This window comes from Podarcis melisellensis (assembly GCF_964234715.1).
Source record: "Podarcis melisellensis genome assembly, chromosome: 8".
NCBI classification, from domain to species: domain Eukaryota; kingdom Metazoa; phylum Chordata; class Lepidosauria; order Squamata; family Lacertidae; genus Podarcis; species Podarcis melisellensis.
Window position 1 is genome coordinate 5,615,983 of NC_138540.1, and position 27,741 is coordinate 5,643,723.

At 47.1% G+C, this 27,741-nt stretch overlaps 1 protein-coding gene across 1 annotated transcript in view; it reads right to left on the bottom strand.

Moving 5' to 3' along the window:
- The window catches only part of ANTXR1 (ANTXR cell adhesion molecule 1), a 129,120-nt gene that overhangs the window by 13,624 nt on the left and 87,755 nt on the right, over positions 1–27,741 (bottom strand). The window contains exons 14-17 of the mRNA XM_081922555.1: positions 26,918–26,959; positions 8,581–8,676; positions 7,006–7,173; positions 5,245–5,325 (exon numbers count right to left, since the gene is read on the bottom strand). Of these exons, the coding sequence (XP_081778681.1) occupies positions 5,245–5,325; positions 7,006–7,173; positions 8,581–8,676; positions 26,918–26,959 (387 nt within the window). The remainder of the gene's footprint in view (positions 1–5,244; positions 5,326–7,005; positions 7,174–8,580; positions 8,677–26,917; positions 26,960–27,741) is intronic.

The following is a 27,741-nucleotide window of genomic DNA, read 5'->3' on the forward strand; positions in this document are numbered from 1 at the left end:
ACAACCTGGGAACTGGTAGAAGCAGGAGACTAGAGCAATCAAGGAGGGTCAGGATAAGGAGGGCCTTCCAGGACAGTTGAGAATCTCAGACTTTTGTGTGACTTGGACTGTGCCCACAGTTATTACTCAGTTATTACTTCCCTACCCACCATAAAAGGGACACGGGTGGCGCTGTGGGTTAAACCACAGAGCCTAGGACTTGCCGATCAGAAGGTCGGCGGTTCAAATCCCCGTGACGGGGTGAGCTCCCGTTGCTCGGTCCTTGCTCCTGCCAACCTAGCAGTTCGAAAGCACGTCAAAGTGCAAGTAGATAAATAGGTACCGCTCCGGTGGGAAGGTAAAGGGCGTTTCCGTGCGCTGCTCTGGTTCGCCAGAAGCGGCTTATTCATGCTGGCCACATGGCCCCGAAGCTGTATGCCGGCTTCCTCGGCCAGTAAAGCGAGATGAGCGCCACAACCCCAAAGTTGGTCACGACAGGACCTAATGGTCAGGGGTCCCTTTACCTTTACCCACCATAAAGTCCTGAAGTCTGTTGTGGCCATGCAGGCAAGTATTTGCTTATTTGTGTTAAAGCCATGGTTTGTTGTTCCATCTGAGGGCAACTCATGGCAAACAACCTATATCTTAGTGTTATCCATAAACCAGTCTTGTGTTCTGTGTATTTTCCGTATTTGTACTTGCAAATGTGATCTGCTGTTTAATGCATCTTTGAGATGGTTTGAATTTTTGCCTCTGGCGATGAGCAACAGAAGTCTGACCTGACCTTAAGGTAGTCTGTGAGAACCAATGGCAAGGCAAGGGGCTGAGATTTCCAATGGGCACGTGAATGGATGCTCATCCGAGGTCTGTCTCGGTGAGCTGGACAGACACGCGACAGTCTGGCACTGATGTTCTGAGCCAGCTGCTTTACCAGAGCAAATGGAGAAAACATGAGTAAGAGGCGACATGGTATAAGTTTATAAAATTATGCATGGTCTGAAGAAAGTGGATAGAGAAAAACTTTTCTCCTTCTCTCCATAAAAAAGGTAAAGGACCTCTGACAGTTAAGTCCAGTCACAGATGACTCTGGGGTTACGGCGCTCATCTGACTTTACAGGCTGAGGGAGCCAGCATTTGTCTGCAGACAGTTTTTCTGGGTCATGTGGCCAGCCTGACTAAGCCGCTTCTGGCGCACCGGAACACCAAAACCAGAGCAGTGCACGGAAACGCCGTTTACCTTCCCACCGGAGCGGTACCTATTTATCTACTTGCACTGATGTGCTTTTGAACTGTTAGGTTGATAGGAGCTGGGGCCGAGCAACGGGAGCTCACCCCATCTCGCTGATTCGAACAGCCGACCTTCTGATTGGCAAGCCCAAGAGGCTCAGTGGTTTAGACCACAGCGCCACCTGCGTCCCATAACACTAGAACTTATGGGCATTCAATGAAGCTGAATGTTGGAAGGTTCAGGGCAGATAAAAGTCCTCCTTCATGCAGTGCATTGTTAAACAAAGGAACTCCCTCCTGCAGGAGGCAGAGAGCTCCACCTAGATGGCTTTAATAGGGCGATTAGATAAATTAATGGAGGAGAGGAGGCTTTTGGGCTCAGGTCTTGCTTGTGGGTTTCCCACAGGCTCTTCTTACGTTCTTAATGAAGCCTCTGAGTTGTTGATTTCTTTATTTATATCAGACAGGAAAAGCCTGGGCCAGAATGTCCTGAAACACATCTTGTGAGTTTGTGTCAGCAGCTCATGGAATGAAAATAGGATCAGAAAATGAAGAAAACAAGTCAAAGGTTTCACAATCTGCACAGGATGAGGCCTTCATTGTCAGCCCCCCCCCGCCCCCGCATCAGATACTGCCCTGTCTGAATTGTATGTCGAAACAAAACAAAACATAAAATAAAATAATAAAACAAATCCTTCCAGTAGCACCTTAGAGACCAACTAAATTAGTTATTGGTATGAGCTTTCGTGTGCATGCACACTTCAATGGTCTACCTGAGAGTAGGCGAAACGGAAAGATCTGCATTGGTTAAAAAGGAAAGTCAGCATCTGCTCTTGCTCTGATGCACTCTTGTTTTCATGTAAATTCAAATTTGAGGTGCACAACTGCGCCCTTGCTACTAGGGAAAAGCAGTCAGAGGCAGCATAAAACTGAGCAGAGCAACAGAAGTCGGGGCAAACGAAGGGGAAGGATGGTGGCTCTGCCTACTTTAGACTAGACTAGCTAGCCACTGTTGGAAATAGAATCCTGGATTAGATGGTTCTTGGCTTAATCCAGGAGGATTACAGAGCAGACAAAGAATCTTGCATGCCTTCCATGTCTCAACACCAGAATGTGTTTGCACCTTTGCCAGGGGCCCCAAAGGCATCCAGCTCTCCCTGTGCCATTTTTGCAGTCCTTCTGAAGACACCAGGGCCGTCATATCTAAATGCTGGAAAGCAGGCATTCTCAAAGCAAAGACACATCACTATCTCCGCCTCTTCCTAAAGGGGAATTTATTGGAAGCTGCAGAATTATTATTATTATTTTTTTCCAAAGGAGAAATATGATCTGTGCTTTCCAAGCAACCGATCTCCAGACCGCCTAATGCCTTCTTCCTGCCCGAGGGACGCTTGCTTTATGTTATGTTTACATCCATGGAAATTTCATGTCACTGCTTGCAAAAAGCGAATGCGTCACTTGGTCAAAAGGGGGGAGAGCATTTTTGTGGCACTTTTGAAGCTCTCACAGGTTTCCTTTTGAAGGTTTCTCAGCTGGGGGGGGGGTTGTTTTCTTTATAATTCTCCGAAGGGTCCTTCAGAAAATATGATGAAGGCAGACTTGGGAATATTTGTGTCTAGGTCTCTGGGAGACAGCAGGGGAGCTGGGGGGCAGATGTGTGGATGTTTCCACCCTGCCGCAAGAGGTGGACTGGGTTTCCCTTCCATCCTGGATCCCGTCCACTGCCAGTGAGGAAGCCTTTTATGAACTGGGATGAGATTTCATGGTTTTTGAGAGATCTGAAAACCAGACTCATATGTCTAACCGTAAGAAGTATGGTGGAGGGAATGGAGGTGGGTGCGGACAACTGGGGGGAGGTGATTGGAGGAGTATAGGGACAGCTTTTTCCCCAGAGAGCTGATGGAGGCAGCTCCCCCCCCCCTTTTTAAAAGACCATAAAACCCGTTTGGCTAGAGGCAAGAGCTGGACAACAGACAAATGTGCATCATTATCAGGTCACTGTCAATGCTCTTAGACAACTATATCTGCAGCCACAGGGCCAGGAGATAAGAACAACTTCTATTCTTCCACTTTATAGAAGATGGGCTGGCTAAGAAATGCCACCTGCTTTTGGTTCTGCTTCTACTACGGTTACGGCGTTGTTTTAACCTTTGCTTGTGTCCATGACATCACCTTTCAAGTTACATCATTGCTGCACAGGGACTGTAACCAGCTCTGTGTAACACAATTTAAAGAAACAAGAAACTTCCCATAGGGAAGCTCAGACGAGCCAGCAGCCGCCCAAGAATGCAGCTGCTGTGCGATGGGAGATTTCTGGTCTCACGAACCCCTGGCTGCAGCTGGAGAGGTCCTGTTTGCAACCCCTCCATCAAGTTCTCCAGCCAGCTTAGCAAACATTCTAAGCTGCAGTTTTGGGAACCCAGGATCTCAACAAAGAGAAAACTGCTTGAAACATTTTGAATCTAATTCGCAGTTCCACATTTCCACTGTAGACTGAGAGAGCAGGCTTTCAGTTGCTAAAGCCACTTCCGAGCTCGAGAGGAGGGGGGGGTTGCGGGCCACCCCTACCCACACACGCGGGGGCTGGTTTTAGCCCCCGCGAGAAGAGGGAATCCCCGGGCGTGTCTGCGACCCGGCCCGCCAATCGGCGGGCAGGGGAGGCGTGGCCTAGCCCATTTAAGGCCAACGCGCCCGGAGACCGCCCTCTTTGCCCCGTTCCAGCTGCCTGATTTTCCCATCCCACCCACCCTTTATGCTTAGCTAGCTTTGACCTTGCTATGGACTCCGGTTGGTCGCCGCAAGGGGCCTGGTAGGATTTTTTCCAACTTTGCACACTTCCAGCCTTTTGGTTTTTTCGCCTACCTCGTAGCAAACATCACAACTTCTTCGGTATTGGCGGTTAGGCATTGGCAGGGGTTAATTGTTATGCAAATGAAGGGGGGAAGGAAGCGCCATCACCTTCCCCCAATGAAAAGGGTAGTCCGGTAGAGGACTCCGGGGGGCGTTGCCCTGTCCGAAACCTAGGGAGGTGAGGGCCTCCGGCACCCCCCCCGAGCGGTGACACCCATGGGATCCTAGTTGGCGTACTTCAACAGGGCTCCCATGGCTGGTGGATAACCCTTCCCGGTCCCCATGCCGGGTAGTCGATAGGAGCCAATGCCTAAGGCCAATACCTTCCAATTCCTGTAATCAATAAAGTGGTGGCCTTTTTATGCCCATTAACCTTAAATAATGTGTCCAGTGTCTTCATTTCACTTGGGGGGAGGGGACTCGCCACGCAATCAGACATTGTACTTCTGCTCCTTTTCCACATTTAGAATCATAGAATTGTAGAGCTGGAACGGAATGAAAGGGCAATCTATTCCCACCCGCTCCAATGGAAAGTTTAGCGTGTTGCTGTGTCTGCATCAACCTTCCACACTTGCAGGCATTGGTGTGGGGGCATTTAAGTAGCATGTTCATTTGAAGAATAAGTTGTTTAGCTTGTGCTATGTTCAAGCACAATTGCACTAATATGATTTTGAAAATGCATAAGCCAAAAAACCCAAAACTTTAGTACAAATATTAAAACTGATTTCCTAAATGGCACCAGCTGGAAGTGTGCTGAAGTCAAGAGGCAGAGCCCTGCATGGAAGGGAAGGGAAAGTGAAGGGGGTGGTATTATTTGATGATAATGTCATGCAGATAGCCTATGATAAGTGAGTGAACAAAGGGTGGAGATTCAAGAATTTCCCTCCTGTGGAACGGAGCCTCCGTAGTTCCTCCTGCCCCTTCCCTTTTCAATATGAACTCCGGGTGCTACACCTTCCTCTCTTTTTTGCTCATGAATTTCCGCCTCCCTCTGTTGTCTATTTGGCATTAGCCACAGGATAGTGTGGCTCTGGCCAATGGCAATGAGGACGCAGCATGTCTTCACAAGCTCACCCTCCAGAGCAGACTTCAGCAGATGTTCTGGATCGGCCAGTGGGGGGTGATGGAAACATCTGGAGGGCACCCGGCTTTTGCTCAGAGCAAGTTATTAGAAAAGGGCAACAATACCTTGTCTCCTGGTTGTGGTCGCATCACAGACACTCGGTCGTAACCTTTCCGCAGCAAAACCCAGAGGGCATCCAGCTTTCCCTGAAAACGAAACAAAGATTGCTTAAGCAGCCATTTAGCAGAGTGGCTGTCATCTTCTAAAAGCCTGCAAAGCTACATTTCACTTTGACATAGCTACATATTTTTTCTTCCTCTTGCTGTCTGTGTGCCTGTTTCAAAAGAAAAATGTGCACATGAAAATCCCACTTTTCTTTTGAAAATACAGGTTTCTAGCCATTATACTCACAAAGTTGTGCTTGTGTCTTAGAGACCTGAATGGCGGGAGGATTTCCAGTGGTTGAGGGCAGGTCTTTCCCATGACTGGCAGAAGCAGAACAAATTATGCGAAGTAAGGAAATCATGCAGATATGCTCAGTTTGCATAATTCACACAGGCCACAGAATCCAGCTTTCCTTGGCACAGAATTTTGGAATCTTTTAGCACAACTCGGATTGCAACAGGGTCTAAGCAGCAATGTAATTTCATGGACAGAAGAAACACTTCAACAAGCTTATCGATTTCAGGCCCAAATGCAGATCCTTGCAGAATGATAAAATCCACCTCATCCAGACTTCCTTTTGCGTTGCATTTCTAGGCACAGGTCCGGGCTTTAAACTTCCATGTCGGAGGGCTTTTATTCTGTCCCAGCACTTTCTCTAGGAAAACCTGTGTCTCACCACTGAATTAGAGCAAAGGCCAATTGGGTTTTAAATTGGGATTGCTGTTTGCTCCAATTTAGCAGTAAAACATGGGTTTTCCCAGGGAAAGTACCAGGAGAAAACAAACAAACAAGTAAAAAATGCTTGGACACAGAGCTTTAAAGCACGGACCTGTGCTTGGAAACCATGGTGCAAAAGGAAGAGTGGAAGAGCCCTTAGTTATCAATGGTGGAAGGAAAGGCTGGGGTTCTGGAGTGGTTTGTTGCTTCTGTAACCCTGGCACTTTTTAACTTGGTGGTGACACAACATACAAATCTGTTTTGCAAGAGGACAGAATCCAGGAGACAATCCAGGCACATCTGTGCACCTTGCGTCCTCCTTCCAGGGACCCCCATGAACTTCCCTCTCCCTCAAAAGGAGCAGGCGATCCACTCCAACAGCGAACATACCTTCTTCCACAGCAGGGCATGCAAGTTCTCATTTCTGGAGTGAACAGACTAGGGCAGATGCAGAATAAGCTACGCTGGAATTTTACTCAGCAATCTCCTCATATGCACACTAATGGACAGAGTCTGCTGAGCGTGCCAGAAATTTTTTGGCACTTCTACAGAGGAGGAATATTTGAAGGCTGCTTTGATCCATTTGTTATAACTTTGGGTTGTCCAGATGAGTGTGAACGGACTTAACGTATGTCAGTCAATGAGTGATTAGCTGCTTAATGCTCCTTAATTCTTGGGAATCACGTTCCGGATTTTTTGAAGGTCCATCCTTCAGCTGGTCTTAGGGGCAGAGAACGAGGAGTTGCAGCAGCTTGAATTTGGTCACAAGAGGGGGAAGGGGGGCATTAGCAGGGGCCACCCAAGCACGGGGTCGGGGGGGCAGAGTGTGTTCTGCAGAGATGGTTTATGGCCTATATATCAGATTCATTCATTGGCTGTTTGTTCAGGATTTTAAGATGTTTTTATTACTTTATTGTACACTAGCACTCCCCCCCCCCAACCAGTTAGAAGGTGGGAAAGGATGTTTCAGGGGTTGCAATGGAAATATCACGTAAGAGAGGTACCTTAATTGGAGAGTACCACTTGTGGGGGGAAGAGGACCTCCGCATGTTGTTCCCAAGATTCCTGGGCTCTGGGAATTCGTATTCTTGCTCCGGCATCTTGACCCGAGCATTCTTGGCCTTCTCCAGCTTCGCACCTTCCTCAGTAGATCCTCTTTCCCCCCAGCGAACCTAAAAACACCCACAAAGAAACTCTGAGCATTTAGTCCCCTTCACAGAATCACAGAAGCATCGGACTGTAAGAGTCCCTTGCGGCCCAGCAATCACAGATAAAACATGGCTATTCGCTTGGGGCTCAAGCTGTTTCTCTTCTCACGGCCTAGGACCCTCGTACCTACGGGACTGCCTCTCCCGGTCTGCCCCACGAAGAGCCTCAAGGTCCATAAATAGCAACACCCTAGAGGTCCCGGGCCCTAAGGAAGTTAGATTAGCCTCAACCAGAGCCAGGGCCTTCTCAGTGATGGCCCCGGCCTGGTGGAACGCTCTGATTCATGAGACCAGGGCCCGGCAGGATCTGATTTCTTTCCGCCTGGCCTTTGGCTTGGAGCTAATTTGATTCCCTCCCCCTCTTTCTTTTTTCCTTTCTCCTCCTGTGAAGAGGCTGCATCTTAATGTTTTAATACGTTGTCTTTTAATTCTTGTTTTTTTAAGTTGTATTTTAATCAACTTGTTTTTATTATTGGTTGTTAGCCACCATGAAGCCTGGTCTTGGCTGGGGAGGGCGGGGTATGTATGTATTTATTTATTTATTTAGATGATTCTCTGGTTCCTTCAGTCCATTTTGGACCTGCAGTGAGGCTTCAGAAACAGAGGAAAGTATCCCCCCCTTGATTTGCCCGTTTACGATGCTCGCCGTCCCCCCACTCCTGCATTAGTGTTACGAGACAAACATGGCTTTGGGGACCTTAAATTTCCTTTATAATGTTGATAGACTGTATGGGGAAATTCTCAACACACACAACAAATCTCAGCCTTCAGGTGATCTCACAATTGTCTGCTGTCTGTCTCTCACAAAAAGCAGCTTTGAGGGGCCCCAATCCAGACTGGAAACACAGCGGAGGGTGGAAACAAATACATCCCATCTCTCGGTGCTGTGGTCCCAAATCTGGATTTAACCTTTCAGCACCATGTGCTGTTTCCCTGCCAAAACAGCATTTTTTGCAGCAAACAGCAGTTTGGGGGCAAATGTCAGCATCAGGGTGAAGGGAATGTGGGTGGGGAAACAGTGTGGAGATGAAAGAGTTATACACCCCTCTCCTCCACCCTAAGCTACAGTCCCTATCCAGAAGAGGGTGAGCCCATCATTTTTTGCATCAGCAGCAATCCCCCCAGAGCACACGTCTCTTGCCTAAGGAGAGCCTCCTGGATCAGGCCAATGGCCCATCTAGTCCAGCATCCTGTTCTCAGAATAGCCAAGCCCATCCTCCGCCATGAATTGGCCCAATCCTCTTTCAAAGTTATCCACTTTGGTGGACATCACTGCCTCCAGTGGCAGTGAGTTCCACAGTTTAACTATGGGCTGCGTGAAAGAGTTCTCCTCTTATCTGTCCGGAATCTTCCAACTTGGTGTTCACCTACCTCCATCCGCTTAATTCCGCCAACGCCACGACCACCGTAATAGGAGGCGTCTACGGTTGGCCACTTTTTCTTGGGAAGCCCATCGTCGTCTTCTTCCTGAAAAATAAATAAAACAAGCAAAGAAGATGATGGCAACATCGATTATAATTTAAAGTTACAATATACAAAACACAAAATACATAATAAAAATAATAAAAACATAATAAAAATAATCGAAACAAGAAGAAGAAGAAGAAGAAGAAGAAGAAGAAGAAGAAGAAGAAGAGGAGGAGGAGGAGGAGGAGGAGGAGGAGGAGTCTGGACTTCATATCCGCCTTTCATTCCCCTTAAGGAGTCTCAAAGCGGCTAACAATCTCCTTTCCCTTCCTCCCCCACAACAAACACTCTGTGAAGTGAGTGGGGCTGAGAGACTTCAGAGAAGTGTGACTGGCCCAAGGTCACCCAGCAGCTGCATGTGGAGGAGCGGGGAAGCGAACCCGGTTCACCAGATTACAAGTCCACTGCTCTTAACCACTACACCACACTGGCTCTCAATTAACAATACTAACGTATAAAAGTAAAAAGTAATGACAAACCTAGACAGCATCTTAAAAAGCAGAGACATCACCTTGCCGACAAAGGTATGTATAGTTAAAACTATGGTTTTCCCAGTAGTGATGTATGGAAGTGAGAGCTGGACCATAAAGAAGGCTGATTGCCAAAGAATGGATGCTTTTGAATTATGGTGCTGGAGGAGACTCTTGAGAGTCCCATGGACTGCAAGAAGATCAAACCTATCCAATTCTTAAGGAAATCAGCCCGCAGTGCTCACTGGAAGGACAGATCCTGAAGCTGAGGCTCCAAGACTTTGGCCACCTCATGAGAAGAGAAGACTCCCTGGAAAAGACCCTGATGTTGGGAAAGATGGAGGGCACAAGGAGAAGGGGACGACAGAGGACGAGATGGTGGGACAGTGTTCTCGAAGCTACCAGCATGAATTTGAGCAAACTGCAGGAGGCAGTGGAAGACAGGAGTGCCTGGCATGCTCTGGTCCATGGGGTCATGAAGAGTCGGACACGACTAAATGACTAAACAACAACAACGTATACAAACTAATAAACAATACACCCCACCCACCCAAAGCCTATAAACAACACTCCAGACCACAAATACAAAAAATCCAAATTACCATAACATTTAACAACAATTTAAAACAGCCCCACCCTCCAAATAAAACAGTGCCCACCCAGTATGCCCCATTAAAGCTTCAGTTAATGGGGTGAAAAAAGGCGCCTTTGTCTGTAGCACAACCCTGAGATCGCGCCATCTCGTTCTGACAACAGGGGGAGTCAGACCAGCCCACCTACTGAACATGGTTGCATGAATCCCTCCCCACAAAGAGGATTTTGAGCCCCTTCCGAGATATGCACTTTGACTGCACATGGGGGAGATAGCCTGCAAGGCTCCCCACGTTCTTTCAACGCATGTGGACCTCTTTATGCTTTTAAACAGTGTGTTGTGCAGCATCCACATGACACATAGGAGAATGGGATATAGTGAAAGTCTTGAAAGACCTCTCACTCTCTCCACCAGATGTTCCCTTTGTCATCCCCCCAAAGGTCTGGCTCCATGACAGGGCTGTGAACTACAGCAGCACGTATGTAACCATCCCATGTTATGCAGCACATGTGTGTGTGTGTTAATAAGGGCAGGACTTCTAACACGCAACCCTGCTGTTTCTCATTCGGATCAGGTGTCCCTCCTGGCTTAGAGCTGTGCTCATTAATTCAGCCTTGCAGGAGGCAAAACTAACTTCTAATGCCTTAAAGCATTAGAAGCTTCAGAAGCCATTCGCAAGAGGTATTTCCTTCGCCTGGCAGGAGGTGTGGAATGTGATCTGTTATCTCCAAAATACATAAACGTGAGGCCGGAGAGATGCTTTCAGGGGTGGAGAAGCATGAAAAAAGGTGCCGCCAGTACTTGCTCATGTTTGGAAAAGTGGGGAGCCTGTGTGTTGCATTTTCAGGAGTACATTTGCACCCTGAACTGAAAAATAACAAACTCTGCATATAAATATGAGGAAAGTTTGCAGGCGGAAAGGCTAAAAACCTGCTCTGAACCAAAGAAGCAAATTGGAGAACCTGAATTCTACTGCTTGATATCACATGCTGTGCTGTAACAGAATCAGAATGACAAACATATCTGTGGTGGGGAACTGGCGGCCAATGGGCCAAACCAGGCCCCCAGAGGGCAGCTGACCCAAGACTTCTGTCAGACAGAGGAGTCACCACACCCTATTTATTGGTGAGAGGGGGAACTTCAATAAGGTTGCAAGCCCACGTCTTGCTTTCGTGCATCCTCTACTTTCCCTGCCCTGGCTCAGTGCTACGGGAGTCATAGAACCACAAAATTTTAGCTCTGGAAGTAACCCAAAGAGTCATCTACTCCAGGGGTTGGAGAACTTTAAAAGGTGTTCCTAGTCTGGAGGTACACATCACAGAAACCCAAAGGAAAAGGAGGCAGGCTCCAAGTGACGAGAGAGGTCTTTATTGCATACAAATGTATGTAGGGTCAGCCTCCTAAAAACATAAGAGAGAGAGAGATAAAGGCTGCATTTTGATGCTTTCTGGCATCTTCTTTTACAGCATAGGTAATGACCACCTATCAGACCATTGCTGCAATCACAGCCACCTTTTCCATCACAGCTACAGTTAACAGCACACTTTCGGCATTCTTAAAGCACTCAGAGATCTTCCAGCCCTTCTGACTAGCTCACCCCGGCCTTTTCATTTTAATAACACGTGAAAACAGGTAACCATCTTTCAGTGCCTTCCTTTGCTGTTTTCTGACTTGTTCTTGCTCTGTGCCTGCTTTCAGTTAATGATCTTTTTGTTCTCTTCTCGACCTAAGATTTAGTGAGATTACTACGTTTGGATGATCTCCTTGTGTTTCTTTTTTCTTTTTTAAGTAATATTTATTAAGGTTTTAAGGGTTACAAAAAACAAAAGTAAAAACACCATATTAAACAAAAGCAAAACAACACATCACAATAAGTAAAAAAACAAAAAAGAAAAGAAAAAAGGAGGAAAAAAACAAAACAGAAAAATACAAACAATTAAAAAACACAACAAATCTTCCCATAACTTATCTTTCATTTGCTTGTTTCCTTGACCTCCTCACACCTCCCTTTTTTGTGTTCTAGTTCGGTTAGCTATTTCAGCAAATCCTTTCCATCTTTTCCAATTTTTGTCCTGTAATTTATCTTAATATTAATATAACTTTACTTTCCCTCCTTTCACCAATTAACAGACTGTTTTTTCCTAAACCTTTATAACATTTCTGCTAAAGCCACATAACTTCATTCCAACATCCTTCTAACATTCATTAATTTTACAATGTTTCTCCTTGTGTTTCATTCCTCGTGTCGTATCTTATCTGTGTTCATTTCATTCCTTCCAGTTGTGCTAGGAACTATAGGAGAACACAGGGCTTGTGCATACTTCTGCTTAAAAAAAACACCAGCCCATCTGTTCTATGAGGAAAGGTTCAGATTTCAGACTGCAAAGCTTTAACTGCGCAAAATATGAATTTAGAGATGAAATAAAATGGGGAAAATTCTCCTGCACAGGAGTCACAGATGACGAGGATGTGACTCCTCCTCTTCCTCATAACGCTAAGTTGACTCCTGTCCTGACAGGCATGTTGCCTCTCATGACTGAAGTGGCCGCACAGCATCACAGAACTGCAGAGTGGCAAGGGACCCCAAGGGTTAACTAGACCAAACCCCTGTAAGTCAGGAATCATAGCTGGAGAGGGATGTCACGTGAGCCATTGTGAGCCAGTGTGGTGTAGTGGTTCAGAGTGGTGGACTTGTAATCTGGTGAACCGGGTTCAATTCCCCGCTCCTCCACCTGCAGCTGCTGGGTGACCTTGGGCTAGTCACACTTTTCTGAAGTCTCTCAGCCCCACTCACCTCACAGAGTGTTTGTTGTGGGGGAGGAAGGGAAAGGATTGTTAGCCACTTTGAGACTCCTTAGTAGACAGCATCTTAAAAGGCAGAGACATCACCTTGCCAACAAAGGTCCGTATAGTTAAAGCTATGGTTTTCCCAGTAGTGATGTATGGAAGTCAGAGCTGGACCATAAAGAAGGCTGATCGTCGAATAATTGATGCTTTTGAATTCTGGTGCTGGAAGAGACTCTTGAGAATCCTGTTGACTGCAAGAAGATCAAACCTATCCATTCTGAAGGAAATCAGCCCTGAGGGCTCACTGGAAGGACAGATCATGAAGCTGAGGCTCCAATACTTTGGCCACCTCATGAGAAGAGAAGACTCCCTGGAAAAGACCCTGATGTTGGGAAAGATGGAGGGCACAAGGAGAAGGGGGCGACAGAGGACGAGATGGTGGGACAGTGTTCTTGAAGCTACCAGCATGAGTCTGACCAAACTGCGGGAGGAAGTGGAAGACAGGAGTGCCTGGCGTGCTCTGGGCCATGGGGTCACGATGGGTCGGACACGACTAAACAACTAAATGACTAAACAACAACAAGGGTAGTGATAAAGCAGGATATCAAATCCAAACTCCTCTTCTTCTTCACGTGACATTGCTCCTAGCTAGGCCAGCCTTCCCAAAACGGGTGCCCTCCAGATGTTCTGGGCTACAGCTCCCTTCATCGCTGACCATCCCTCCTCTCACCCACAGCCAGAGGCAGAAATGGCCACCAACTTGGACGGCTTTTATACGGGGATGAGACAAATTCATGGAGGAGGAGAAGGCTATTGATGGCTCCTAGCCATCCTGGCTATTCTCTGCCTCCACAGTCAGAGGCCTTAATGCTTCTGAACACCAGTTGCTGGAAACCACAGGAGGGGAAAGTGTTGCCCCTGTGCTTGGGTCCTCCTGCTTGCGGGTTTCCCACAATGGGCATCTGGTTGGCCATCGTGAGAGCAGGATACTGGACTAGATGGGCCACTGGCCTGATCCAGCAGCCTCTTCTTACGTTCAAGGGCCACACGAATGTCAGAAGGCCCCTCTAGCCCTCTGTGCCTAGCAGATGCCTCTGGCAATAACCAGGGCAAGAGCACAAGAGCTTTCCTCCTGCTCAAGAGGCAACGGGTGTGCAGCGTCTTTCCTGAGGGAGCTAATATAGCCATCTCAACTAGTCTCCGCAGGGAGCCTTATTCTATGTGACTTTTCCTAACCCCCGTTTGAAGCTCAGCTTGTGGCCACGGACCACATCCTGTGGTGGCAAATTCCATAGTCCGAGTATGCAATGATGTGCAAAGAAGGGCTTCCTTTTGTCTGTCCTGCATCTTCCAGAGGTCCAGCTTCCCTGGATGACCCCCTCTGGGCCTGCTTTCTCCACACTATGCATAATTTTATAAAATATCTGTCATCTTCCCGCAATCCTCCCTACTCATCTTTTTTTTTCTAAACTAAAATGCTGTTGTTTAAAACCACGGGAGGGCTGAAACTGCCATTGCACAACAGCAGCAAGAATACTCATCGCAAAGTATTGGAAGACACAAGATCTACCCACCTTGGAAGAATGGCAGATGAAGGTGATAGACTATATGGGACTGGCAGAAATGACTGGCAGAATCCGAGACCAGGGAAGAGAGACGGCGGAAGAAGATTGGAAGAAATTTAAGGATTATCTTAGAAAACATTGCAAAATTAATGAATGTTAGAATGACGGTGGTTTAGAAATTAAGTGGTTTTCATCTGTAATGATTAAGTAAAAAGAAAAGAAAGGCTAAAAAATTAAATGAAAATTAAGGGAGAGGATTTGCTGAACTAATAATTAGAAATTGGAATACAGAAAGGGGAGGTATGAGGAGGTCGGGGAAGTAAGGTATAAGAAATTAAGGGACTGAAATTATACTTGTTTTTGTTTGTGTTTTGTTTGTATCATTGTTTTGTTTTTATATAATTTTTGAAACTTTAATAAATATCTTTTTTTAAAAAATGAAACTGCCATTGCAAAGAAGCAAGGTGACGCAGTCACTTCAAAGGGCACTCTTGGGGGGGGCACTAAGGGGCTATCAAGCCTGGCCCCCCTGCTGCAAGGGCTCTGAGGGGAGTGAGTGGGGGTGATGGGGGCTGGTGCGCTCGGCCTCCAGGTGGCCAACCAGCAGGCTCCTCTCCCCTGCTGAGCCTGAAACTGGCTACCTCTGGCCTTGGGGTGAGGTGGGGGGACTCTGGCTCTAGGGACCAGGCAGCCAGCAGCAGAGAGACCTGGAACTGAGGGCCGTTGATAGAGAGAGCAAGCCCTCCTCTCCTCAGGGGGCTCCTCTTAAAGTAGTCCAGCCGGCAAGTCCAAAGTAAGAAGGAGGGTGCTGGAAAACACTGGCCTCAGCCTTCTCAGCCCCCTAGAGGGTCAGGCAGGTGGACGGCAGGTTCTTTGGCTCTCTCGGGAAGTTGTGGGCTCTTCTCCATTGCAGAGGGTTGTACTAGATCAGGGATGTCCAACAGTGATCAACTGGTTGATTGCGGGGGGTCCGTGGTAGATCAACAACTTAAAGGTAAAGGGACCCCTGCAGTGGCGTAGCATGGGTTGGCAGCACCCGGGGCAAGGCAAGTAATTTGTGCCCCCTAACCTGTGGATTTGCGCCCCCTAACCCCCACTGGACCCCTGACCATTAGGTCCAGTCATGACTGACTCTGGGGTTGCGGCGCTCATCTCACTTTATTGGCCGAGGGAGCCGGCGTACAGGTCATGTGGCCAGCATGACTAAGCCGCTTCTGGCGAACCAGAGCAGCACACGGAAATGCCATTTACCTTCCCACCGGAGAGGTACCTATTCATCTACTTGCACTTGACATGATTTCGAACTGCTAGGTTGGCAGGAGCAGGGACCGAGCAACGGGAGCTCACCCCGTCGCGGGGATTCGAACCACCGACCTTCTGATCGGCAAGCCCTAGGCTCTGTGGTTTAACCCACAGCACCACCAACTTAGGCTTCCTAAAAAAAGCTCAACAACTTTTGTCAATCCAATGAATAGATCACTGCCTGTTTTTTCACAGATCGCAGTCTCTTGGAAGTTGGACATGCCTGTACTAGATGACCCTTAAGGTCCCTTCCAATTCCTGGTCCTGCAAGGAAGGAAGGAAGGAAAAGAGATGAAACTGCAGCAGCTCTGGGTGCCTTGGCAGGGATAGTGACACGCCTGGACAGAGGCCCCTTTGGCCTGGTTCAGTGCTGTGGTTGCCTTGAGTGTAAATCCGTTCAGTGCATGGTGTGACTCTTTGGATAAATGTTAAGGGTGTAAGTAGGTCGTTTGCAAAGGACTCTGCTCCATGCAGGCAGAATTCCCACTTTACTAGATCCTCTGACATGCCGGGGAGCTTGCATGGAGCTTTTCGTGAGGGTTTTATTTTATCATATTTCTTTGCTGCTGCTTGAAAACGGGAAGGGAAACCATCCAAATATTTTCTTTTCTTGCCGTCTCTCTCTCTCTCTCTCTCTCTCTCTCTCTCTCTCTCTCTCTCTCTCTCTCTCTCTCTCTCTCTCCTGCTCTCCTCACTTTGTTACTGCAAAGGCCTTCGCACAACAGGAAATACCAACGCTTAAGACACTCTCCGCAGGGCCTTAAAAACCTTGCAAGCCATTTAAGATTTTGGGGCAGGAGGAGTCGACAGGCCAGAAAACTCAAAACAGCAGCAGCAGCAGCAGCAGCAGCAGCGGTGCCGAATCAAAGCAGAGAAAAACACACGAAGAAGCCACGCAAATCCCCTGACAGGATGGAGCTATTCAAAATAAGTTGAGAGGCTCCATTTTCTGTGCTGTGAGCAAGAGAAACATTTGGAGCAGCCTTTCTCAACTTGGGTCCCCAGATGTTGTTGAACTACAACTCCCATCACCCCTAGCTAGCAAAGCCAGAGCTCAGGGATGATGGGAGTTGTAGTCCAACAACATCTGGGGACCACAGGTTGGGAACCGCGGATTTGCAGGAAAAGATGCTGCCAGCAGAATTCCTCAGCCACTCCGCTGCCCCACTTGACCCCACACAAGCAGAAGTTGCACCCACGCATGTTTGGGGCCATGGGTCAACCAGGGTATTTTGCTGCCCCTCCTGGGTGCAGGTGGGTGCCCGTCGCCATAAAATCCACTGGCACAGGCATAGGCAAACTCGCCCTCCAGATGTTTTGGGACTACAACTCCCATAATCCCTAGCTAACAGGACCAGTGGTCAGGGATGATGGGAATTGTAGTCTCAAAACATCTGGAGGGCTGAGTTTGCCTATGCCTGCTCTAGCATTTCAGGGCAGAGTAAAGCAGTGTTTCCCAACCTTGGGTCTCCAGCTGCTGTTGGACTACAATTCCCATCATCCCTGACCATTGGTCTTGCTAGCAAGGGATGATGGGTGTTGTAGTCCAAAAACAGCTGGAGACCCAAGGTTGGGAAACACTGGAGTAAAGGACCCAGTTCTCAGAACCAGGATTAGCACCTGAGCCACCACACCCAGAAGGCGAACAACAGCAGGTGGCCCAACTTGGTCTGCTTTAGTCTGGGAACGTGAAATAAATGCAGAGTCAGACCATTGGTCCAAATAGCTCAGTACTGTCCACACTGACTGGCATTAGCTTTCCAGGGTTTCAGGCAGGGGACATTCCCACCGTAACTGGAGGTGCTGCTGGAGTCTGAACATGAGACCTTCTGCATGCAAGTTAGTCTTTCTCTTGCACCAGTATGTTCCGGTGGTTCCTGAAATAAAAAAGCAAGCCCCCTGCCCCGTTGCACGCCACATTTCTCCCTCTTTTTCTTAAGGAAACAGCCATTTCCTGGCCAACACACAGGAAGAATAGTTTGACATAGTCTCCTCACTGGTGCTGCTGCTCGGGTAAAACACCCCCACCTGAACCAGCCAAACTTCCAGGAAAGTGCATTTAAGGGTACGAGACACTGATTGATATATATATATATATATATATATATATATATATATTTGCTTTCGTAGATTTTCACGGGTACAGGAATGCAGGTTTTGGTGTCCTCGGGTGTCTTCCCGTGTAAAAGTTGGGGTGTCTAGGCGACGTTTCGACGAGGTCTCACTCGTCATCTTCAGGCTGGTGCTTTCGGCTTCTTGTTACTGGAACAGAGCAGGATCTCAGTGTTTGAGTTCCTATAAATACTGTTGAGGGGGTGTGGTGTATAGCCTCCAATGTTCTGGGCAGAGAGGAAGTTCCCAGGCTAGTGTGCCTTTTCTTCTTTTGTTCCTTAATTTTTGCTCTTTAACATGGAACATCACCACAAGAGAATAATCATGGAAGCCATCGAGATAGAGAAACACCCTCACAACATGAACAAACGTGACGACACATCCCGCTTGCCAGACATCTGGAAATTAGCCCTCCCCACAAAAACTGACACCAGATCCAGAGGCACACAGAACGCCATCACCAATCAACCACACCAGACCCAAACCCAGACCCTCTCCACAGATAAATTACAGACACCATCCAGTAGCCAAACCATGGTGGCACCTCCGGATGCTGCACCCCCCTGCAATCCCTACACAGATCTGGCTGACACAGGCCACAAAACCACAGCTCGCCCCTATACACGAAGCCAAGCCAGAGCACAACTAAGTGCAGTACAGCCATCTTCTCAGAAAAACTCTTCACAAAGTTCAAGAGGTCAAGACACAAAGACTTTAGCAACTAATCCACACCTAATGACCCACCGAAGTGGTACTCAGGATATCACTCAAGAAATCACTCAAGATATCCCTCAAGTAATTAAGGAACAAAAGAAGAAAAGGCACACTAGCCTGGGAACTTCCTCTCTGCCCAGAACATTGGAGGCTATACACCACACCCCCTCAACAGTATTTATAGGAACTCAAACACTGAGATCCTGCTCTGTTCCAGTAACAAGAAGCCGAAAGCACCAGCCTGAAGATGACGAGTGAGAACTCGTCGAAACGTCACCTAGACACCCCAACTTTTACACGGGAAGACACCCGAGGACACCAAAACCTGCATTCCTGTACCCGTGAAAATCTACGAAAGCAAATATATATATATATATATATATATATATATATATATATATGCAGGTTTTGGTGTCCTCGGGTGTCTTCCCGTGTAAAAGTTGGGGTGTCTAGGCGACGTTTCGACGAGGTCTCACTCGTCATCTTCAGGCTGGTGCTTTCGGCTTCTTGTTACTGGAACAGAGCAGGATCTCAGTGTTTGAGTTCCTATAAATACTGTTGAGGGGGTGTGGTGTATAGCCTCCAATGTTCTGGGCAGAGGGGAAGTTCCCAGGCTAGTGTGCCTTTTCTTCTTTTGTTCCTTAATTACTTGAGGGATATCTTGAGTGATTTCTTGAGTGATATCCTGAGTACCACTTAGGTGGGTCATTAGGTGTGGATTAGTTGCTAAAGTCTTTGTGTCTTGACCTCTTGAACTTTGTGAAGAGTTTTTCTGAGAAGATGGCTGTACTGCACTTAGTTGTGCTCTGGCTTGGCTTCGTGTATAGGGGCGAGCTGTGGTTTTGTGGCCTGTGTCAGCCAGATCTGTGTAGGGATTGCAGGGGGGTGCAGCATCCGGAGGTGCCACCATGGTTTGGCTACTGGATGGTGTCTGTAATTTATCTGTGGAGAGGGTCTGGGTTTGGGTCTGGTGTGGTTGATTGGTGATGGCGTTCTGTGTGCCTCTGGATCTGGTGTCAGTTTTTGTGGGGAGGGCTAATTTCCAGATGTCTGGCAAGCGGGATGTGTCGTCACGCTTGTTCATGTTGTGAGGGTGTTTCTCTATCTCGATGGCTTCCATGATTATTCTCTTGTGGTGATGTTCCATGTTAAAGAGCAATTTGGAATCTGCAAAATTAATTTCGTGTCCTGTTTCTTTCATGTGTTGGAAAAGAGAGGAAGTTTTTTCTTCTTTTTTGATGGCATTCTTGTGTTCTGCGATACGTGCATTTATTCGTCTGTTTGTTTGTCCAATGTACGTGGCTGGGCAGACTTTGCAGGGTATTTCATAGACCCCTTGGTTTTCCAACTGGATTTTATCCTTGGGGTTTCTGAGGATATTGGCTATTTTTTGGTTGGTGCAAAAGGCTGTTTTGATATTGTGTTTATGGAGGATTTTGCTAATTTTATCTGTAGTGCCCTTGATATAAGGAAGGAGGGCCATGCCATTGTTTTCTTCTGTGTCTTGGTTTTTGGGGGGTGTTTCTTTTTGGATTAGCTTCGTAACCCTGTTTTGCTGGTATCCATTGGCAATTAACACATTTGAGAGATTCTGTAACTCAGCTGTCAAGTGGTCTTTGTCAGCCAGGCGTTTGGTTCTGGAGATGAGAGTCTTGGCTACGGAGTTTATTTGTGCAGGGTGGTGGTGTGATTGTGCATGTAAGTAGCGGTTGGTGTGTGTTTTTTTCCCGGTAGATAGTGTGTCCTAGGGAGCCATCAGGTTTTTTGTAGATTAGGACGTCAAGGAAGGGAAGTTGGTTGTTGGCTTCTATTTAGCCCTCCCCACAAAAACTGACACCAGATCCAGAGGCACACAGAACGCCATCACCAATCAACCACACCAGACCCAAACCCAGACCCTCTCCACAGATAAATTACAGACACCATCCAGTAGCCAAACCATGGTGGCACCTCCGGATGCTGCACCCCCCTGCAATCCCTACACAGATCTGGCTGACACAGGCCACAAAACCACAGCTCGCCCCTATACACGAAGCCAAGCCAGAGCACAACTAAGTGCAGTACAGCCATCTTCTCAGAAAAACTCTTCACAAAGTTCAAGAGGTCAAGACACAAAGACTTTAGCAACTAATCCACACCTAATGACCCACCTAAGTGGTACTCAGGATATCACTCAAGAAATCACTCAAGATATCCCTCAAGTAATTAAGGAACAAAAGAAGAAAAGGCACACTAGCCTGGGAACTTCCCCTCTGCCCAGAACATTGGAGGCTATACACCACACCCCCTCAACAGTATTTATAGGAACTCAAACACTGAGATCCTGCTCTGTTCCAGTAACAAGAAGCCGAAAGCACCAGCCTGAAGATGACGAGTGAGACCTCGTCGAAATGTCGCCTAGACACCCCAACTTTTACACGGGAAGACACCCGAGGACACCAAAACCTGCATTCCTGTACCCGTGAAAATCTACGAAAGCATATATATATATATATATATATATATATATATATATATATATATATATATATATATATATATATATGTTTTAGCTACAGTTTGAAAAAGATTTTTTTTTTTTGCAAGAAGAGATCCACCATCACAAAAACAGCAACCTCTCCTCCAAAATACTTATTTGTCTCACATTACAAAATTTGGAACCATCTGTTCCTGAATGAGCATCATTTGTTGGCAACGTCGGAACGTTTCTGCTTCCAAGAGCCCTTCAAAACACATGGAAAAAGCATCCCATCAGCTAGGAATGAAACAAGATTAGGAAGAACTTGGGTATCTGTCATACCCCTTGACCGCTTCAATTCTACCAAATATTTTTTGCACGAGGTAGATCTATTTTCTGAGCCTTCCCTCACACATTTTCCTGGTTTTTCTGTGGTGCCCAAAGGCTAGAGGTAGGTTATTTCTTTGATATGAAAGTGAAGGTTCTCTGGTGCTAAAAACAGAGTTTGTGTAGTAAAGATTCTCTAGTGACATGGACTGCGCTGCAGCTATTTGGTAAGAAGGAGGAAAGCTTTGGCAGGTCCAAATGCCATTTGAGGCATTTCTGATTTGGCTCCACCTCCATCTGTTCTAGCCAGCATGCCCAATGGTCAGGGCTGCCCAACAACACCTAGAGGGCCACAGACTAGAACTCAGAGGCCAGAGGCCAGTTGCCAGGAAATACTTAAAAATATGACATATTCTCAGGATTCAAATCTGGCATCATGGGGCTGGAAACAAATTACTTCTTTCCAACACAAGCCGTTTCAATAAAATATAAATATTACAAGATCTATTTTCTGTCTTGGAGTGTGGGATTTTCTGAAGTGGGTGTTGGTGATTTTTCTATTTTTTTCTCCATTACTGCATAGAAAGAAAGAAAGAAAGAAAGAAAGAAAGAAAGAGAGAGAGAGAGAGAGAGAGAGAGAGAGAGAGAGAGAGAGAGAGAGAGAGAGAAAGAAAGAAAGAAAGAAAGAAAGAAAGAAAGAAAGAAAGAAAGAAAGAAAGAAAGAAAGAAAGAAAGAAAGAAAGAAGTCAGCCATGTGGAGTCTATTTGACGTGATGGGTCAACTGTCACCTGACTGCCAGAGGATGAGTTGCAAAACCAACAATGAAAAGCAAAACAAGAACCCAACATTACTTGATTTATTTATGTTTTGATGCCGCTGTAAGAAACAAAAACAGCTGACTGAAACGTTCTGTTACTCACTCTTTCCTTGTAATCTAATGAGTGCTCCTGTTTATTATTACCAATAGTGAAAGTAAAGCTACCAGACCTCACCAGTACGGCCAATGGAGTCATAGAATTATAGGACTGTGGAGCTGGAAGGGGACCCTAAGAGTAATCTAGTCCAACCTCCTGCACTACAGGAACCACAGCTCAAAAATCCCTGATGTGTGGCTATCCAACCCCTTGTTTGAAAACCTCCACTGAAGAATCGTCCACCACCTTCCTAGTAGGGTGTTTGTTGCACTGCTGAACAGCTCTTACCCTCAGAAAATTATTTCTTAAAGTTTCTTGGAATCCATTGGTTCAAGTCCTCACCTCCAGAGCAGCGGAAAACAAGCTTGCTCCATCTTCCATGTGACATTTTCCGGTATTTGAAGATGAAAGCAATGGTTAACTTTTTAGTTTTAGTTTGGGAAGGCAAGAAGAACAGCTCAGAGATTCTGCGTGGCAGGGGTGCCAACAAATAAAATATGGGGAGGGGGGAAAGTCCCGCCCCACATCATCGATCCCAAGACATGGCACAGGAATACCATTTGAATGGCAATGCCCATCAACTTTGCGGGGGACCCTCAAATATTTTATGGGGGCTGCGGAAGGGACCCAAAAATTGGCTCCTATGCTGTGCAGTGATAAGATGTTTAAAATTTCAGTTGCCACTGGCTTAGTGAACTATTGCCTTGGCTACAGGAAGCAGCTTCTTCTTCCCACAGCGCACTCCCTACCTCGGCGACCCAGTGTTGCTTGCGAAAGCTTCACCTTCCAGGCCCAGAACCTGCTTCTCATCTGTTCCCAATCACATCGGGGTTGCATTCAAGTTCCACACCCTTCCCTTGAGGTCCCTGGCTCTGCTACAAGGCGCCATTCTCCCCGCCTTTGCCCTTCCCACCAGTGAGGCGTGAGCCTGGGGTGACCGGGAGCGGAGGGGGAGACGGCCAGTACAACACACTAGTGGGTAATAATGCATTTCCTGCTACACTGAGCCCTCCAGTTTATTTAACAATATCTGCCCATAAGATCTTTCAGGGAGAGGGAAAAAGGAAACAATCTGGAAAGGAATAATAAACACAGATAAAAGCTGGACCAACAGCTCTGCAGTGCAAATGGGCGGATGCCAAATCTTCACCGACTCCGAAAAGCTACAGGGCTGCCTCCTACACCTGCAAGAAGCACTTCACTAACCTGGTACTGAGGTTGGACCCCCTATTAAGTCATGCTTTCGGTGGAAAAGCAAGATGCACTTGGCAACAGATCCAGCGTAACACATAAACACAAAATCGTGTTCGAAATTCCATTCAGTACAGCACAGGAGTAAAGCTCTCTGGGGATGGCATTTAAGGTCTGTAATGATTCTCTGTGTTGATTCCTATGAGTTTTCAAAGATCCCTCATACTTATTGAGTTGAAAACTTTGGTGCTTTATTTTAAATTAACAGTTGATGAGCTACTTTCTTAGGGATGCGGGTGGCGCTGTGGGTTAAACCACAGAGCCTAGGAAGTGCCGATCAGAAGGCCGGCGGTTCGAATCCCCGCGACAGGGTGAGCTCCTGTTGCTTGGTCCCTGCTCCCGCCAACCTAGCAGTTCGAAAGCACGTCAAAGTGCAAGTAGATAAATAGGTACCACTCTGGTGGGAAGGTAAACGGCGTTTCCATGCGCTGCTCTGGTTCGCCAGAAGCAGCTTAGTCCCAGAAGCTGTACACTGGCTCCCTAGGCCAATAAAGCGAGATGAGTGCCGCAACCCCAGAGTCAGTCATGACTGGACCTAATGGTCAGGGGGTCCCTTTACCTTTTAAGCTACTTTCTTAACAGTTGCATCAACCTGAAGGACGAGAATGTTGTTAAATGAGAAGGGGTCTCTCCCCCCCCTTTGTCTGCCCAGGAAGGTGAAGTCTAACAGTCTGCTTGAAAGACCAAGGTGATCAAGGGAACAGCTGAGGCAGCTGAGGTGGTTTAACCTGGAGAAGAGATGACTGAGAGGCGATGCGATAGCCATCTTCAAATATCTGAAGGTGGAGCCAGCTTGGTTTTATGTGGCCACGGTGGGGCAGTGCAAGTGTGCCTTCCCCCAGCCGAGCCTAGTCCAACAGCTGTGGCCTCTTCTGGCCAAAGTGATTCTACTCTGCTAGCATCCAGTTTAGACTATTAGACGACCATCCTTCCCTTTTGTTTACTGAGGAATCCTCCTTCTGGTCATTACCCAGTCTGTCATTAGTTTGGTCTTTCTGGCACTATCAATGATCTGAGTGAAAACAATCTTAGTGAGACATACTCAGCTTGACTGACTCCTGGAATACCAGCCTTTGAATATTCATCGCTGCACACACACAAACTCATCCAGCAATCATTGACCAACAATGCCATGCCATGGTTTCTCTTTGGGGGGATTCACCCTGGAGCTGAGGACCCTCCCCCATCCATTGACATGTTTTTGGACAGATCATATGGAAGGAAAGGTATAACTTGCTCCCTCCCTATTTCTTTCTGTCTCTCTTGCCAGTTTTCCAACTTCCATTGCTCCCCCTTCCCTTCCCTTCCCCCCTGCTAAAGCATAACTGTGCAGCAGCCTTGGGGTCTCTGCCAACTCCTTTCCCACTCCCTCTATAACCCTTTCCTCTCTGGGACAGCCTTCAAGTATACTGCATATTATTTTAGTCTTTTAGCAAAACTTTCCTTTTCTGGAAAACCTTGGGCTTCATCTGATATTCCCTCCTAGGTACCTCACAAGGACACTCCACTACCTAGCCTAAGGTTCCCAAAGCAGCCTTCAACAACCTCCAGGTGTTTGGGACTACAATTCCCATCAGTTGTGCTGCTTGGAGCTCATGGGAGTTGTGGTTCAAAACATCTGGCGGGAACCAGGTGGCCAAAGGCTGTCCTAGAGTTAGAATAACCTTTGCTGGAACTTGTGGATCCAACGAAGCTGAATGTTGGAAGATTCAGGGCAGATGAAAGGAAGCATTTCGTTAAACTATGGAACTCCCTCCCACAGGAGGCAGGGATGGGCACTAACTTGAGGATTAGACAAATTCATGGAGGAGAAGGCAGTCCCTATGCCTCCAGAAGGTCCTGCTTGCTAGTTTTCCACAACTGTTCTCACACTTCAGCCACTGTGAGAACAGGATGCTGTAGGCTGATCTTAGGTTCTTATACAGTTATACATTTCGTTGAACATGTTAGTTTCTGAACCAGCTCTGCTAGACCAACAGCACCATGAACTAGATAGAACCAGAACCACAGAGAAAAAAGATTCCTCTGTCACTGGAGCTAAATCTCTGCTCCAGTCATTCATGCTTATTCACTATGCGACAAGGTCGCAAGCTTTTATGGTTGAGAACCCCATGGGGTGATATCTTAGGAAGTTGCACCCACTTTGGTTGAAGCCCAAATACTGAATGCAAATGGTCTCTTACGAGCTTATGTGAACCTTCCCTGAAGTAAAGCAAGCTGGTTCTAATGTACTGGACACAGCTTCTGAGCTTTGGCCACTGCCCCACTTGTTTGCCCCTTCAACATGGGTAAGATGGGGGAATTCACCCCTTCTCTATTGTCCCAAGATCCTGGAGGAGGCTTTTTTGGGGAGGTGCATGCTTTCCTCCCAGCTGTGCACCTCCATCAGATTATCCAAGGGTGGAAAAAAGCACCCTAAAAATGACTAGTGAAGGGAAGCCCTCCATTGGTGTGGACTTCCACTTCTCCAAACTATCACCCCTTGACAGTGAACAGGGAGACAGAGTTGAAGCAAGTCCTGTCCAAAGTGGTCTGAGGCAAAGATACCTCTTATAAGAAACAATGAGGCTGCATCCATGACAAATCTTGAGTCAAAGCTCATTGGTCCATCAAGGTCAGGATCATCTGCATTACCTGGCACCAGCTCTCCAAGATTTAAGACAAAAGCCTTTCTCAGTCTTACAGGGAAATGCCAGGGGTTTAAGCCTGTCTCTGACACTGAGCTACAGACCTCCCTCAGTCTACCCAGGTCAACAGGGCTTGGGCTCAGATGCTGGAACAGCAACAGCTTCTAGGAGTTCAGTCTCTCCAGGAAAAGAACACAGACGATTGCTTTGGTCTTGCAAGAAGGCTCCTCTCAACAGAAGTCATAATCACCTTTTTTGCTAAATTGCAACCATGCTACTGAATGCAACGGATCTGCCAAGTGTGTCTATCGCTAGTTGTTAAGTGGGCAAGATGACATCAGTTGCAAGCATTATCCAATTACAGGCTGGCTAGTGGCTTGGCCCACTTGCCATGTGGGTGAAGACATGGACCTGAGACAACAACACAGCAATTCAGATTTGGGAACTGAATCGAACCGTCCATTTCCATGAACAAATGCTCAGGTTTGCACCCAGGAGAATTATCACCAGGACACGGGATTTTGATGGTGTTGGTTAGCTTGGGCCTCACTCAAACCGAAGTTCTCAATGAAAACAAACAAGCAGAACTCAAACGGCAACATAATTCAAGAGGTTTCATGATGCAGAGCAACATCTGGAGGTTTCAAAGAAAAGCAAGTGATCGACAGCAAACACATCACATTTCACATCCAGCATCTTAACACTGAATGACACGGTATAGTTTGAATTAATACGAGGGAGATAGCCACACAATAACAGACACACAGGAGTGGGGAAGGTGAATGGCCTGGTGGGCCAGATCCATATCCGTCCCCACCAGCCCTAAAGGCCAACTTTGACAGGCCGGCAGGAAAAACCCACCTGTCAATCACCTGGTGCCATTACAACCTACCTGTCAAAGTCGCTTGCACAACACTCTCCAGCTGGTTGTCAGGTGATAGAGAAGCACTGCAAAAGGAGCTTTGCAAGTCCAAGGCTCAGTGCTTCTCAAGCCTCAAGCAGAGGGCTTACAAAGCTGCTTTCTGCAGGGATGGACGGCGCAACTGAGTTCCCCACAGGGCAAAGACACAAAGCAAAGGCAAGAGGAGCAATTCAGAAGCCATAATGAAGTGGGCACTTACATCGCTGTCTTCCATGGGGGGTGGGGGAGGCTCCTTAATGATCTAAAAAGAAGAAGAAACACAGGGGGTTAGTCCATAGCCAGGCTGCTCTACAGTCAGGTTTTAAACTCAGTCAAGACTCACTTCCCAGAACATGTCAATAAATGGTTAGAGAGTAGTTCTAAGCATGGACAGTGCATGGACAAACTTTCTCCGGCTATCATGCAACTAAGTGAGGTGGATGGAAGAGAGGCCCACCCCTTAGCCTGATGGGCACCATCACTTAGGTGTAGCTCTCACAAACTGCCTCATTCTTTTGAGATGCTGACCAGGACACCTGAGTAGCCAGCTAAGGTCATTTCTTACAAAGAAACTTGTCTGACCAGTTCAGCAAACTCTTCACTTACATTCTAACTCTCCCTGGGTGCAGGACGGCAAGAACTGGAAGGGGCTCAGACTGATCCAGACTGACCCACACCAAACCCACAATAATATGTACTCACAAAATCCACATTTTGCCTAATTGATTTGTTCCCTGGCACACAGCAACAAGGATCAAGTGTAGCCTTGCCCCCCGCCCATCTCTCCTGGATAGCTCTGAGGATAAAATGTGGGATGGATGAACACAGATGCCAGCCAACACTCCTTGAAGGAAGGGTGGGATGAAAATTAAATAAATACATTTAACGAAAGTACATTGAGTCCAGAATTTTACTCTGCATGTGAGGGGTTGTGTTTGGGTTTTCTATTAAAAAAATAGGCCTGGGGTCTTCACCATAGAAACTGTCAAAGCTGATGTGAGTGCGAGGCTGCTATTTCTTGCACACACAAAAAAGCATCTCCAA